Source organism: Lithobates pipiens, unplaced genomic scaffold, assembly GCF_037356315.1.
Source record: "Lithobates pipiens isolate NorthernLeopardFrog02 unplaced genomic scaffold, aLitPip1_a1.2 Scaffold_28, whole genome shotgun sequence".
Classification (NCBI taxonomy): domain Eukaryota; kingdom Metazoa; phylum Chordata; class Amphibia; order Anura; family Ranidae; genus Lithobates; species Lithobates pipiens.
Genome location: NW_027507789.1, coordinates 86,648,958 through 86,665,810, shown reverse-complemented (window position 1 = coordinate 86,665,810; position 16,853 = coordinate 86,648,958). Strand labels below are relative to the sequence as shown.

General features: G+C 46.3%; 1 protein-coding gene across 5 annotated transcripts in view; it reads left to right on the top strand.

Moving 5' to 3' along the window:
- Positions 1-16,853, top strand: part of RETREG3 (reticulophagy regulator family member 3) — a 489,061-nt gene that overhangs the window by 69,835 nt on the left and 402,373 nt on the right. For all 5 annotated transcript variants that reach the window (XM_077459456.1, XM_077459453.1, XM_077459457.1 and 2 more), the window contains exon 2: positions 1,162-1,268. In XM_077459456.1, coding sequence (XP_077315582.1) covers positions 1,162-1,268 — 107 coding nt within the window. The remainder of the gene's footprint in view (positions 1-1,161; positions 1,269-16,853) is intronic.

Genomic DNA, 16,853 nt, shown 5'->3' with positions numbered 1-16,853 from the left:
GGCTGATATGTCCCTGACTGCATTCGGGAACACACAGCTGCACCCACATGGATGTCCTATTGAGACACTGCAGCCATGTCCTAATTGAAATCAGTAGGACTGCTTGCATGGAAAACCTATGCATCCCCATGTGGATAAACACAGCCCTTCACAAGCATACCGCATGAACGAGGCCTATCAAATCAATAATTGTAGCAGCGTTGATTACTACAGTAATTTGCAGCATCCACAGAGCTCTCTCGGGTATGATGTCAGGGCCTGGACTTGAACCTGGGACCATGACCATGAGACAATGACTCTCCCCACTGAGATACCTCAGATGCTGGACAGTTCCCTGTCTGATCCATTGGACAACCCTGTCTTGGGCCTTGACTTCTGCTGAACCTTGAACTCTTTGCTCCTCTTAGGAACTTCCTGATTTAAGCCATGTCTCTGCACTTCCTGTTTGCCAGATTATTGTGCTCTCTCCAGCCAGTATCTCGCTCCTGCTGCCGTCCATATTTTGCTACCACTCGTTATCGACCCTTCACTTGTTCCTCGAATACACTTCTGTGTAACTAATTGGTCTTCAGCCTGAAACCTGATCCTCACACGAGCAATTTTTGTGGTGAACTAATTTCGTTTAAACATGTCAGGGGTCACTTTTGTATTTACTGGGTTGATCAGCACTGGTCTAGGATGACTCTGAGTATTGTCAAATTAACCAATGCTGATGCTGCTATATTTGGGCTGGACAACTAGGCATGAGGGACGTCTGGTCATATACGTGCTGGATCCCTCTTGTTACAGACAAGCTCAACATGCATGCTTAGAATCTGGAAGGCGTAATATTTTAATTCAGGCAATACATAAAATTGTGCTTTATATTGCCTAAAAAAGTCATAACTACATGTTTTCAAAAATTGGGAATCACTGCAGTTGAGTACTTATATTCTGAACCATCCCTGTTTTTTGTTTTATTGTACACTGTTTATTGTTCCTTTGCAAATAGCTGCAATATTCACATGGGTAAACCAGCATTCAGTGTATTTTTAGTTATTTATTTCCGGTACTTGTTTAACACCATCAATTTTATGCAGTGCTTTACATTTACATTGTACATTCACATCAGTCCCTGCCCTCAAGGAGCTTACAATCTAAGTGTAAATACTTGTTTTGCAGGTTCTTTGCTTTTACATCACTCAGAATTGTATTTTTGGCAGCGTTTGGTCTGATGATCATTATCTGTGTGGATCAATGGAAGAACAGAATCTGGCCTGAATTGGGAGGTGAGAAATGGAGAAGATTGATGCAGCATTGCTGTGTTTTCTGTAAAGGTTATATAACATGTTATTTTGTTATTTCCAATTAAAATGTTATTTTGTTATTTCCAGTTAAATTTGAGAAAAAAAAAAATTATATGGTGAGCAGCAGAGTGAGAGATACAAATAAATCCTAATCCTAACGGGGGAAAACAAAAATGAACAATTTTATAATGAAAAAATAAATAAAAAACTAATGAAAAAATTAAAAAAGCTGAAAAACCTAGCAACAGATAATAGTCTTCCCTATTGGCTATTTAAAAAAAAAAATGCCAAAGCTCAAAAACGCTTTATAAAAATGCAGAAGGGATAAAACGCTCAGATACTACATTCAGCTGTGAATGCTACCTAAGTGTTCATGTATGCTATAGCTTCTAAACTCTAGGAGCTTTTGAAATTTTTATATTTTTTGCCAAAGCTGCTAAATGAAACTTTTTAAAAGCCTTATGTGTCAATGTACACATGGTCTTTTACCAGAGTTTAGGAGCTGCTGCGGTTAAGGGGGGTGAAATTGCGGCACGACAGAGGCATGTAATCTCAGCGCTTTATGCCTCTCTATGAAAAAATGCCAGACAGCTTGCGCTCAGAGTGGGCCTACTGGGAGGCAGTGCTTGACATAGGCATAGAGGACAAAAATTGGGGCAAGATTAACTTCTACCTCAACAAGGGTTCTGTAAACGTTTCATTGCAAGAGAATGGCTATAAACTAAGAACTCGTTGGTACAGAACACCAGACTTAATACACAAATTTTCACCTACTGTGCTGGAGATGTGGCAAGGATACTGGCACATTCATTCACATTTGGTGGAGGTGCCCGTCCTTACAGCCATTCTGGTGGGAAGTACACCAGGTAACAGTGAAGGTGTCCTTCGCTCCAGCTTGCGTATACTCCGGCCCAATGCCTTTTACATTTATCAGAGATCCCCAAAAAGCGTTACCGTAAATCGATTGCATTACACATGATCAACGTGGCTAGGATAAGCGTACCAATCCACTAGCGGTCGACAATAATCCTGTCCCTGGCCGAATGGATGCTCTGGATCAACCGGACTGCGGAGATGGAGGAGCTGATATATTCCGCTTGACAAAATCTTCACTTGCACAACGACTTGGGATGCATGGACATCCTTCAAAGCCTCTCAATCTTATTGAGAACTAATTCAAGGTTAACCCAGCACCATACCAATGACGTCCTACTTGGCGGGTTCCCCTCCTGGACTTATTGGGCAATGGAGAGGGCAGCTGGTGATATTCTCAACCCTTCTTCTTTCCTCCTTAGTACTGATATCCAGGGGCACCCTCCTGGAGGTCTCTCTCCCCCTCCTCTCCTTACTCTTCTGCTCTTCCTCCTCCCCCCCCCCCCTTTATATATATATATATATATATATATATATATATATATATATATATATATATATATATATATATATATATATATATATATATATATATATATATATATATATATATATATATAATATAATTTTTTTTGTGTGTGATCCTGAAAAATTTAAATAGGAAATCTAAGCAGGGTATGCTTAAATCCCATCCTTGACCCGACTGGGGCCTGGAGATGTAAGACCCGGAGGTAAATTGGACCACACTTGGCCTGTACCTATGCTCACTTATGATCTTTGTATTGTTTTCTGTTGGTTTCGTTTCTTTCTTTTTTTGTTGTTGTTGTTACTGTTGGTTAGTATGAAATAGGACTGGATTCATGCAACATGCTTATCTCTGTAATGTTTGCATATGTCTTATAAAGTGTTTGAGAAAGCTGAAATTGCGGCATGATTTTACTGTGTTATTATGTTATCCTGCAGCTGGCTGTCAAAGTATGGCTATGTGTCTATGAAGCCTTAGCGTGGTCAGTTTTTAATAGGAAAGCAAAGGGAACGGCGTGGGATTTCTCACAAAGGAAGCTATACAAAGATACTAGGATACTTTTTCAGGGCCAATTCACACCACATGCAGTGCAGTGCATTTTTGTTCGGCATCAAAAATGCATTTAAATTAGGTTATATTGTTTCCAATGGCATAGTTCACACCAGTGCAGTCAGCTTCAGGGCTTTTCAGTTCCAGGAAAAAAAAAGCAAAACATGCTTGTTTTTCCTGCACTGCAAAGCAGTAAAATACATCAAGAATGCACAGGAGCGCATCAGACCCTAGTCTAGTGAAAAAAAAGAAAACGTGCACCTAGAATGCATTAAAAAAATGCATGCAGAAACGCATCCAGAACTGATCTGTAGTGCGTTTTTTGTGGTGTGAACCAGCTCTCATAAAAGTACATGGTACAGCAGACTCATATCGGGAATATGAAATGTTGGGGTAACATACACTTTTTAATTTGTAAGGTCAAAAAATTGAGGTGAGAGCACAACCACACTATAGAACAGGGGGTAGGCAACTTTTTGAGCACTATGTGCCAAAAAATGTGTTGAAAGAAATTGAGTGTGCCGATTTTAAAAAAAGCATGCTCTCAATCTTGAAAAGGATTATTTTTTTTTTTTTATAAAGTAAATGCTCTAAACTACTTTCGTAGTGAGAAATTTATATCCTGCACTCTCACGCCTCAGATCAGCCCCAATTCCTGCAACTCCACACCTTGGATGAGCCCCAATTCATGCACCTTCACACCTCAGATCACTGTTCCCCCTGCAAATCTGTTTAATCCACTTTACCCCCCTGCTCATCTACCCACCACTGTAACCCCCTGCACATGCCCTACCACTGTACTCTTCTCATTTGCTCCACCACTGAAACCCCCCCCCCCCTGGTCATCTGCCTCACCACTGTGACCCCCTGCTCATCTACCGCACCACTGTAACCTGCTTTCTCATATCCCCCACCCATGTACCTCCTGCACATCTATCTCGCCTCTGTACCCCCCCTGCTCTTCTGCCCCACCAATACACCTCTTTTCACATCTGCTCCACTGTCCTTCTTTCCTGCTCATCTGGCCCAACACTGAACCCCCCTGCTCATCTGGCCCAACAGTTCTGTAGTAAGTGATGCAAATTTTCAGGAATAATTTCAACGAAGTTGCCGGAAAGCTCAACAGTAATTCCACAAATTATCACCTGATTGTGGTTTTCTCAATCACAGTGAAATCCCTTCTTTCTGAAATTGGTAGTGGCTACCAATCGAGTCATCTTCCTCCAGATGGTGGGTTGGGCTTGCAGGACTGTGATTGGCTTTTAGCAGTGGCCAAAACAACAGTTCTCCTTCTCCTGGAAACAGGGACTGCCCCCTAGCAGAACTACACCCAATCTCTTCCCCATCATAAAAGCTGACAATCGTAGCTTACAGCAAGTTAGAGAACCAATGTTTCCCATTGTTTACAATGTGTTGGGGGGGCACAGTGCCTCCCCCTCAGTGCAGGTGTGGCATGGGGAATTCTGAAACTGGAATGCATTAGTGTCTCACTGACACTTACCTGCACTGTTGACGGGGAGGGAGTCGAGTGCCGGTAAAAGAGGCTTTGCGTGCCGCTTGTGGCATCGATGCCAGGGTCTGCTTACCCCTGCTATAGAAAAAAGCACAGAAAAAAATGTCACACAATACAAAGTACTTTAACCCCTTAATGCCAACGCAACTCATATATGCGGCCTTCTGCTTCAAGTTGTTGTACCCCGGTATCGTTTTTTAGAGCCAATGGTTGACTTTCCTGTAGTGCTGTATGATTCTGGATAAAATGAGAATCGCAATTTTTCTCTTACGTTCGCTGGCTGACAGCTCCTTTCTTAGACCATCGGGTTGTTATGCCACCTTCAGGAGAGTACTAGGCAGAACATGTTAAAATAAAGTTAGAACTTTCTGTTTCCGCCCAAGGGGCGGTCCCTTAGCTAACAACCCCTCAGCCTGCTACTGCAGCCTCAGTTTTTTTCAGCCTGATGAAGGACCTAGGAACCCTGTGGGCTCATCGGTCCGTGGACTTTTCTGCAGAAGTTTTTTGCTTTTTGTGCAAGATTAAAGATCCTGTGATCAGCTGTCAACAGCCGGCTGGGTGACAGGCTGGATACCCTTATCCTTGTAGTCTCCCTAGCCTGGCCAGCGAGTGTGTGCAGACCAGAGCTCCACGCTGGGTCGGCCACAACATGCCCCCAGGTCCAGGGGTGACCGGTGGGCGTAATGCCCCGGGGCACACATATGACCAGGCTACTGATGTCTGCGTGACAGTGTGCCGGGCCAGCAGCCACCCCCTACTGATCGGAGAGGGGGTCTATGTTGGAATGTCTCCCAGCTCTTCATGACTGGTAAGTACAGCTCTCCCTGCCTCGGTGGGGCTGAGCAGCTGGGCATTCCCTGGGAGGTTGATTCAGGGGTCCCTCGCCTCCCTCTCGTCTCTCTGTCTTCCTCCCCTTCCCTGTGGGGGATGCTGCATGGGCTGCTGAGCAGTGTGTGTGCCATAGACAGGTGTTCCCCGGGGGGCTGCACTGGGTAGCTGTTCCCTGGATGTGTGTAGGTCTCTCCCCTGAGGTGTCTGGTGGCTGTGTCTGCTGATCGCTGTAGCAATGTTTACCGCCATTTATCCGCCTGTTTTTTTTCACTGTTCTTCATTGCATACAGTGCTCAGCGCCCATTTTTTGTGTAACCAGGGAGCATCATGCTCTGTCTCCATTTTCCTGTAGTCCGGCAGCCATTTTCCCTGTGACTATGTTCTTTATACTGGATACTTGGCGGCCATTTTGTTTAAGCCTGAACACGTTTTCAGCTTCAGCGCTATTCAGAGGAGTTCAGCACAGTGTAGTTGGTCTCTTATGCATCTGGGAGCTGACACAGGTACAGCTAGCTGGATGGTGCAGAAATCGGTCAGGGTGGTGAGTCCTGTGGGAAGAGCCCCTCAGTCAGCAGCAGTTAGGAGGGTGAGACCATCATTGTCCTAAGTCCCCAACAGGTGGCAGACTGGCTTCAGAAACTGGTGTTTCTTCCCCCAAAATCCAGGCAATTGCAACCGCCTGCAGACAGTGCAGTGCCTCTGGGCGCTTTGTTGGTGGACCTTAATCCGTTTGTCGCCAAGATGGAGGCGGTGCATGGGCGCAAAGGTGGTAAAAAACGGCCCCTGCCCCCCCTCCCCCCCCTCCTCATGGGAGAGCTCTGATGCAGACTCGGCCCCCACCGAGGCTGGTAACCCCTGTTCTGTTTCAAACAACTCTGACCAGGACCATTCGGACAGTGAGGATGATTCCCCGTCTGGGTCCGTGCGTGATAAAGCACTTGTGGGAGCACATATCACAGCTGTGTGTGATACCCTGAAAATTCAGGAGCCAGCAGATCCTTCTGCTAATGTAGCGGTCCCTTTTTGGGTCCCGTAAGCCAGCCCGTACACCTAAAGTGTTTCCATATCTGACTTTTTTCAATAAGTTCATATACAAGGAATGGGGTCAACCACAACGGACCTTTTCGGTCCCCAAATGCATGGCGGTGTGTTACCCCTTTTAAGGAGAGCCTTCTCAAAAAATGGTCGGCTCCTCCGGTCATGGACCCCCCAGTATCCAGGTTAAACAAAGTAACCGCGATCCTGGTAGAGGGGACTCCTGCATTTAAGGACCCCATGGACAGGAAGGCAGAGGCAATGGCTCATTCCTTGTTTACGGTTGTGGGGTCAGCAATGCGACCAGTACTGGCATCCGCACTTGTGTCACAAAAACTTACTGAGTGGGCAATACTTTTGCACCGCAAATTGGGGGAGCAACAGGCTTCTCCTGTCTGCGTGGAACTAGCAGACCAGTTAGTGCAAGGCCTGAAGTATGTTTGTGATGCGGCCCTGGATATTCTCCCTCTGTTATCTTGGGCTTCAGTGTCAGCAGTGATGCTGAGGCACCTGATTTGGCTAAAATGCTGGTTGGCTGACCAGGCATTTAAAAAAGCCCTGATGGATTTACCCTTTGTTGGCGAGCGGCTCTATGGGGCCTCATTGGATGACATTATTAAAAATGCCACAGGTGGTAAGAGTACACTACTCTCACAGGCCAGGAAGGCTAAGGAGCCACGCTGTAGGCAAGGGCACTCATTTTCCACTTCTAAGCGGCTTTTTCATCCGCCCGGAGCTTCGCCTAAACTTCCCCAGCCCGACAGGACGAACTCTGAAGGACTAAAAAGGGTCCCTGGAACCGCAAGCCTAACAAGCCTGTGGGCAAAAGTGCTACCGCATGAAGATTTGCCCCCGCCTGCAACTTGGGTGGGGGGTCGCCTTCGGGAGTTTGCAGCTCAGTGGGCCTCTCGGCTGTCCGACCAATGGATCTGCAGCCTGATTTCCTCCGGCTACAAGATAAAGTTCCTCTCTTGGCCGCAAAACAGATTCTTCCCCCTCCAGCATACCCATAGTCCTGGCTCGCCAGGAGGCCCTAATGGGAGTGGTAAAGGACCTGCTGAGTCACAGGGTGATAGTAGCTGTTCCAGAGGTGGAACGTTTCCAGGGGTTCTACTCCAATCTGTTTGTAGTCCCCAAAAAGGAAGGGGTTCGTCCAATCTTGGACCTAGAATCCCTTAATTACTTTGTGAAAGTACAGAGGTTCAGAATGGAATCAGTTTGCTCAGTAATCGTTGCACTCCATCAAGGGGACTCCCTGGCATCTTTGGACATTCAGGATGCGTACCTGCACATGCCTTCGACATCAGAAATTTCTGCGATTTTGCAGTTGGGGAAACCCACTACCAGTTTGTGGCTCTCCCCTTTGGTTTGGCATCAGCCCACTGAGTCTTTACCAAGGTATTGGCTCCTGTTTTGGCGTTGCTGTGTCAACGCGGTATCGCAATCATAGGTTACCTAGACCAGTGGTCATCAACCCTGTCCTCAGGGCCCACTAACAGGCCAGGTTTTATGTATTACCTTGGAGAGATGTAAACTAGAATACTGCAATTACTGAGCAGCAAATGATATCACCTGTGATGTATTTCAGTTATCTTGCAAACCTGGCCTGTTAGTGGGCCCTGAGGACAGGGTTGATGACCACTGACCTAGACAATCTCCTCCTGAGAGCATCTTCCACCTCAGAGTTAGAGGAGAATGTGGCGATCACAATGCAGACCCTGCAGGAATGTGGGTGGCTGTTGAACCTAAAAAAAAGTCTGTGATCGTACCGACTCAGCGCTTGGCGTACCTAGGCTTACTGCTGGACTTAATGGAAGCAAGAGTGTTTCCCCTTCAGGCAAGCTGCAGACTCAGAGCTGCGGTAAAACTGCTGATGAACCGCAGGTGGACTTCTCTACGCTTCTGCATGCGAATTGTGGAACTCGTGGTGGCCTCCTTCGAGGCAGTACCCTATTCCCAGTTTCACACCAGAGTCTTTCAGAAGGATATCTTGACAAAATGGGACAAATCTCCGTTATCCCTGGATCGGCAGATTCAGGTGAGCCAGTCAGGGACTCCCTGCTCTGGTGGCTCAGGTCCCCAGCACTTCGGTCCGGGAAGTCGTTCCTACCTCTACATTGGACGGTGATCACAACGGACGCCAGCCTAACCAGCTGGGGTGGAGTAATGAGAGTTCAGTCGACCCAGGGCCTCTGGTCGGCGGAGGAATCCAAGTTGCCGATCAATGTGCTCGATCTGCGAGTGATCAGACTATGCCTCTCCACATGCTTAAGACTTCAAGTACTTCCGATCAGGATCCAGTCAGACAATGCCACGGCGGTGGCATATATCAATCACCAAGGAGGAACAAGAAGGTTGGCCGCCGCACGGGAGGTCACTCGCATCCTTCAGTGGTCAGAGTGACATGTACAGGCCATTTCGGCCTTTTACATCCCGGGAGTGGAGAACTGGCAGGCGGACTATCTAAGTCGCCAGATGTTTGACCCAGGAGAATGGGTGTTGCAACCGGAGTTGCTCAGGCTACTGTACCTGTGATTGGGCACACCAGATGTGGCTCTTCTGGCCTCCCATCTCAATCGAAATGTGCCGAGATTCGTGTCCAGGACGAGATCCTTGGGCAGACACACTGGTGGCTCCGTGGGATCAGTACCAGCTGATCTATGCCTTTCCTCTGCTAAAACTATTACCACGTCTGCTACGCAGAGTGGAGGCCGAGGGGATTCCAGCGAATACTGATTGCCCCAGATTGGCCCCAGCATCCCTGGTACGCAGGCCTAGTGTGCCTGGTGGCGGACGCCCCATGGCAACTGCCGTTGCGAGAGGACCTGCTGTCTCAAGGTCTGGTTCTCCATCCTGCTTTACCATCGCTCATTTTAACGGCATGGCTATTGAGAGCCAGGTGTTGAGGAACCGGGGCCTATCCGACTCAGTGATTCCAACTATAATGAGAGCATGGAAATATTCTTCTCTGAAGATATATCATCATACCTGGAAGGCATACCTCTGTGTGAGGAGAAAGGCTGGCGTCCGTGCTCCTTTTCTATTTCCAGGATCCTGCTGTTTCTACAGCAGGGAGTAGATGAGAATTCAGCTTTAAGCACCATTAAGGGACACATATCAGCCTTGACCCCTGGCATCTCACTCTCTAGTGAGCACTTTTGTTCACGGAGACTGACATGTAGTTCCTCTGGTGTGTCCACCGTCGTTAACCCTGTGGGATCTGAACCTGGTGTCGTCAGCACTTCAGAAACCGCCATTTGAAAATATCAGAGAGATCCCTCTGTTGACTCTCTCAGAAAATGGTCTTTCTAGTGGCCATTACAATCGGTCAAGAGGGTTTCTGAACTGGCGGCCTTGTCCTGCAAGTTGCCATATCTGGTTATCCATAAGGATAAGGTGGTGTTGCATCCGCAACCTTCTTTCCTGCCTTAGGTGGTTTTGGCATTCCACATCAATGAAGACATTGTATTACCATCCCTGTGTCCTAAACTGACACATCCTAAAGAGGTGGCCCTCCATTCCCTGGACGTGGTCCGGGCTCTGAGGGTGTATTGGTCTGCTACGGCTCCCTTTCGGAAGTCAGACTCAGCTCAAGTGTGCAAAGCGGTGACTTGGTCATCTGTTCACACCTTTACAAAATTCTACAAGGTAGATGTTTGTGCATCGGCTGATGCCTGTTTTGGCCGCAAAGTTTTGCAGGCCGCCGTGTAATTGCAATGCACTTAAATTTTTCCCTGTTTTTTTTTTTTTTGGTGAAAGACAGAGTTCCTTTTAAGTTAATGCACTGTTGCATTTGTTAACTCAAGTTTTGAGGCAGTTTGTAAGGTAGTGACTCCCAGATTGAGGAGCACTCTATTTTTTTGTGGGTAAAAAAGTTCTGTGCTGTGCCCGCATTCTGTTTTTTGTGGGTGATGTTTTTATGCTTTTTCCCACCCCTCGTTTTGGTAATGCTTGGGGATGTCCCCAATGGTCTAAGAAAGGAGCTGTCATTCGGTGAACGTAAGAGATAATAGGATTTTTTTTTACTCACCGTAAAATCCTTTTCTCTGTAGTTCACCGACTGACACAGCACCCTCCCCTCCTATTTTTTATGTTATACTGCAGTAGCAGGCTGAGGGCTTGTTACCTTGGGAGGAACTAGAAAGTTCTAGTTTTATTATAACATTTTAACATGTTCTGCTTAGTCATCTCCTGAAGGTGGCGTAACAACCCGATGGCCTAAGAAAGGAGCTGTGTTAGTTGGTGAACTACAGAGAAAAGGATTTTACGGTGAGTACAAAATGCTATTTTTTTTGCTTAGAATAAAGATCACGATTCTCTTATGATTCAAGAACTTATTTTTATTTTTTTTATTTTTTTTAACCACTAGCCGACCAGCTGCCGTCATTATACAGCATCAGATTGGCTCTCCTGGGCAAATTGCTGGAGTTGTATGCCATCCCTGTAAACAGCCTTAGCAGGCGCACAAGCGTGCTGTCACTTGACGTAGGAGCTGATGCGCGTGCCCGAGCAGCTGCAATGTCGACCAGGCAACTACAATTGCTCCTGAGACAGAGAGAGAACGGGGCATCTGTCAATGTAAACATACAGATCCCCGTTCTGTCAGGGATAGGAGAGAGATCTGCTGTTTCTAGTGATTAGAAACAGGATGTCTCTCTACTCCCTGTCACTATACTGCGCCCACAGTTAAACACCTCCCTAGGACACACTTAACCCCTTGATCGCCCCCAAGTGTTAAACCCTCCCCTACCAGTGACATTTATACAGTAATCCGTGGCTATTTTTTAGCTTTGATCGCTGTATAAGTATCAGTGGTCCCAAAAAAGTGTCCGGTCTGTCCGCCACAATGTTGCAGTCCCGCTAAAAATTGCAGATCACCGCCATTACGATAAAAAAATAAAAAAAAATAAATACAAATGGCATCTATCCCCTATTTTGTAGATGCTATAACTTTTGTGTAAACCAATCAATATACGCTTATTGCGTTTTTTTTTTTTTTGTTTGTTTTGATTTATCTTAACAGAAATATGTAGAATACATATCGGTCTAAACTGATGAATACATTTAGTGTTTTAAATTTTTTTGGGTGATATTTATTATAGCAAAAAGTCAAATATATATTGTTTTCAAAATTGTCACTTTTTTTTTTTTTGTTTGTAGCACAAACAATAAAAATTGCAGAGGTGATCAAATACCCCCAAAAGAGTGCTTTATTTGTGGGGGCAAAAGGACGTACATTTTGTTTGGGTATAGCATCGCATGGCCGTGCAATTGTCAGTTAAAGCGGTGCAGTGCCGTTTGGAAAAAATGACCTGGTCATTAAGGGGGCAAATCCTTTCGGGCTGAAGTGGTTAAAGATTTACAACCCCTGAACATTAGATTATCAAACATGTTGTCAATAAAATAAGACCTAAAATGCTTTGCTTCAATCAGATTTAACCACTTTCGGACTGCCCGTCGTTATTACACGTAGTTCTTTCGATGTTAAATACCGTTGTATAAATACCGATGCACCCCCTCTATTTTGTTCAACGGTGGGCGGTCCGCTTTACTATTATCAGCGGCGACAGCGGGCCCCCTCCCGCCGCGCTCTGGTAGTCTCTAGAGGCGGACCTGATTGCTTCCTTCCCCCTGGCAGGCCTGGAGCCAAGTGAGGGAAAGATGGCCCCTTACTCGGCTCCATAACATTGGATGGAGGAAGTGACTTTTTTTTTTTTTTTTTTTTCATTTTGTGTGACCCCAGATCTTACATTTAACATGTCTTGTCATGCTTTTGACCCTACAGGACAGTGTAAAAAAATAAAAATAAAAGTAAAATAATAATAAAAGAATGAGAGCACTAATTCTAGTAACCTGTAGAAAATTTTAAATGTGGCCTATGGAGGTTTTTAAGGGTCAAAGTTTGTTGCCGTTCCACGAGCGGGTGCAATTTTGAAGCATGACATGTTGGGTATCAAATATAAACATATGAGATCATCTCTCATTGCCAGCTCTCCCTCCTCACACAGAGATCGCATGTGAGGAGAGAGATGATCTGACAGTGATCTGTTCCTTCAGTGAGTTTAACACACAAATTACAGTGCCAAAACCATGCCCCATCAGTACAGTGCCTATTGGGGATCTGTGCCATCAGTGATGTGCAATCAGTGCCGCCTCACCAGTGCCCATCGGAGCAGGCTGAGCACACGCCTGTGTAGTCGCATCACCACCAGCAACCATGTCCAAAAGATTCTTTCACTTTGGTACATCACGGGACACAGAGCCACATTATTTACTGATGGTTATATAGGCACCACTAGGTAATGGACAATGGCACACCCTAGACAGGAAGTTTACCTCCCCTATATAACCCCTCCCCTTGCTGGGAGTACCTCAGTTTACTCTTCCGTTTGACAGGCACAAAATCTTCATCTTGACCTTAGGGTTATATTGCCACCTTCAGGAGAGGACTAAGCAGAACATGTCAAAACAGCAAAACTGCACAGTACCGCCCAGGGGGCGGCCCTACTGGCTATAACCCCTCACACTGCATCCAGTAGCTCAGTTTTTTTTCTGCCTAGTGTAGAAGGACCTGGCTTCCCGTGGGGAACATTGGTCCTAATGTATTTTTTCGTTTTTCTGCATTTTTGATTCCTGTGATCTACAATCAACAGCCGAGCTGGGTGACAGGCTTGATAATATAGATCCCGGTAGTCTCCCCAGCCTGGCCATCGAGCGTGAGCAGACCTTAGCTACGCGCTGGGTCGGCCATGGCATGCTCTTTCTGATACAGGGGCGGCTGGTGAGCTATATGCTCCGGGGCACATATGACTGGCCTACTGCTTTCCGTGTCAGTGTGCTGTGGCCGACAGTCACCCCGTACTGCTCGGGTGATGGGTCTGTCCGCCCAGCAGTCCCTGCAGGAGGGTTAAGTATGGTTCCACCCGTCTCGGCAGGATGGAGCAGCTGGGCATTCCCTGGGAGGTCGACTAGGGGTTCTCTGACTCTCCCTTTCTTCTCTTCCTGGCCCTTTCCCTCCTCTTCATGCTATGGGCCGCTATGTGACTGGACGGTGCACGTACCCGGCCGGGGTCCTCCGGGGGGGGGTCCAGAGTCCTGGCAGGGGGCTGTGCTGGTTGTTGGGGGTCCACTCGTCCTCTTCCCTGTTTCTTGGGCCATGGTGGGGCTTTTTTGGTGTGTACGCTATGTGGGGAGGCCGCCGCAAGGACCACAGCCATTTTTCTGTAGCCATAGCCAGTTTTTACCCTATCAGCCATCTTCTGGAAGTCGGGTGGCCATTTTGCCCACACACTCAAACATTTTTTGCTGAGGCGGGCATTTTCTAGTAGCCTCAGCTTGTTTTGCCTCTAGCGCTGGGTGAATGTTTCCTTCTAGAACAGCATGTTTTTTACATAGAACACCTTGTGGCTGGTACAGGGGAGAGCAGACAGCAGCACCACAGCGCAGTACCTGTGTCAGGGTGGTGAGTCCTGCGGGGGGCCCATCAGTCTGTGGCAGCTAGGAGGGAGGGCTTTTTGTGTGACTTGCCTTAGGTCCCTAAGTGGTGACAGGCAAGTGTGGGTCAGCCTGGCGTCAGAAGCTTGGGCCTGTTCCCCAGACATCCTTTTTATGGCAACTGGTTCCCCTGCACCTGCATTGACTATGGACGCTCTGTCGGCGGTCCTGGAGTCCTTTGTTGCCAGAGGGTGGAAGCGGCGTACGGGCGCAAGGAGGGTAAAAAATGCCCCCTCCCCACACCGTCTTCAGGGGAAAGTTCTGATTCAGACTCTGGTCCTGCTGTGGCAGGTAACCCCTGTTCTGACATTTCAGAGGATGCGGACCAGGACCGTGAAGACAGTGAGAATGACTCAGTGTCCGGGTTGGCGCAGGAAAAAGCACATTTTGGAGCACTTATCACAGCGGTGCGGGATACCCTAAAGATGGAGGATACCACGGGGGCATGTACAGAGATGTCGGTCCCTTTTGGGTCCCACAAGCCGGCCCGCACAGCTAAGATGTTTCCTTACTTAACTTCTTTTGATACGTTTATTTACAGAAGTGGGGAAGCCCACAGCGGGCCTTTTCAGTCCCGAGACGCATGGCGGTGCATTACCCCTTTGAGGAGAGTTTCCTGAAGAAATTGACATCTCTGATTGTTGACCCCTCTCCCCCCGGGTATCGAGGTTAAATAAGGTAACCATAATTCCGATGGAAGAGACCACTGTTTCAATGACCCTGCCGACAGGAGGGGCGAGGCGGTTTCCCGGTCCATGTTTATGTTGAGGGGTCAGCATTGCGGCCAGTGTTAGCCACGACCCTGGTGTCAGACGCTTACTGAATGGGCTAAATTGTTGCACCGTGTGTTGGAGAAGCAACTTGGAGCTGGCGGACCAGTTGGTGCAGGGCCTTAACCACTTGACCACTGGGCACTTAAACACCCTTAATAACCAGACCAATTTTCAGCTTTCGGTGCTCTCACATTTTGAATGATAATTACTCAGTCATGCAACACTGGACCTATATGAAATTTTTGTCCTTTTTTTCACACAAATGGAGCTTTCTTTTGGTGGTATTTAATCACCGCTGGGTTTTTTATTTTTTGTGCTATAAAAGAAAAAATACAGAAAATTCTGTAAAAAAAAAATGATTTTTTCTTTGTTTCTGTTATAAAGTTTAGCAGATTAGTAATTTTTTCTTCATTAATTTTGGCCAAAAATTTATACTACTACATATCTTTGATAAAAATAAGTACAAATTGGTGGATATTATTTGGTCTTTGTGAAAGTTGGAGAGTCCACAAGCTATGGTGCCAATATCTGAAGTACTGACGACCTATTGGAATTCTTGAGACCCTAACATGCCAGAAAAGTACAAATACCCCCCAAATGACCCCTTTTTTGAAAGAAGACATTCCAAGGTATTTAGTAAGAGGCATGATGAGTTTTTTGAAGTTGTCATTTTTTCCCACAATTCTTTGCAAAATCAAGATTTTTTTTACTTTTTTTTTTTTTTTTTTTTTTTCACAAAATTGTCATATTATCAGTTTATTTCTCACATAGCATATGCATACCACAAATTACACCCCAAAAACATTCTGCTATTACTCCTGAGTACGGCGATACCACATGTGTGAGACTTTTACATAGTGTGGCCACATACAGAGGCCCAACATGCATGGAGCGCCATCAGGCGTTCTGGAGCACCCAGGACAATTCTGACATTTCTCTCCTACATGTAAAAATCATCATTTATTTGCTAGAAAATGACATAGAACCCCAAAACGTTATATATGTTTTTTTAGCAAACACCCTGGAGAATACAATGGTGGTCGTTGCAACTCTCGAACAGTATTTGCGCAGCAATTTTTCGAATGCTTTTTTTTTGGAAAAAAAACAGTAAAGTTAGCCCAATTTTTGCATAATGTGAAAGACGAAGTTACACCGAGTAAATTGATACCTAACATGTCACTCTTCAAAATTGCACAGGCTCGTGGAATGGCGCCAAACGTCGCTACTTAAAAATCCCCATAGGCGACATTTTTTTTTTTTTCTGGTTATATGTTTTGAGTTACAGAGGAGGTCTAGGGCTAGAATTATTTCTCTCGCTGTAACGTTCGCAGCGATACCTCACATGTGTGGTTTGAACACCGTTTTCATATGTGGGCGGGACTTACGTATGTGTTCGCTTCTGCATGGGAGCACATGGGGACAGGGGCGCTTTAAAAAAAAAAAAAAAAAATTGTATTGTTCATTTTAGTCTATTTATTTTAGTTTGACATTTTTTTCCCCAAAAATAATTTTTTTGATCACTTTTATTCCTATTACAAGGAATGTAAACATCCCTTGTAATAGGAAAATGGCATGACAGGTCCTCTACAGTGAGATATGGGGTCAATAAGACCCCGCATCTCACCTCTAAGCTGGGAAGCCTGAAAAAAAAAAAAAAAAGATTCTGGATTTGATCGTATTGGCGAGTCGGTAGAAGCACCGGGGGGGGGGGGGGGTGTCTATGGCTGGGTATGGCTGGGTATCTCAGAGTATGGCGTTGCAGAGTATTGCGTTGCAGAGCATTGCAGGATATTGGAGGGTGTTGCAGAGTGTTGCACGGTATTGGCGGGTGTTGCACGGTATTGGCGGGTGTTGCACGGTATTGGCGGGTGTTGCACGGTATTGGCGGGTGTTGCACGGTGTTGGCGGGTGTTGCACGGTGTTGGCGGGTGTTGCACGGTGTTGGCGGGTGTTGCACGGTGTTGGCGGGTGTT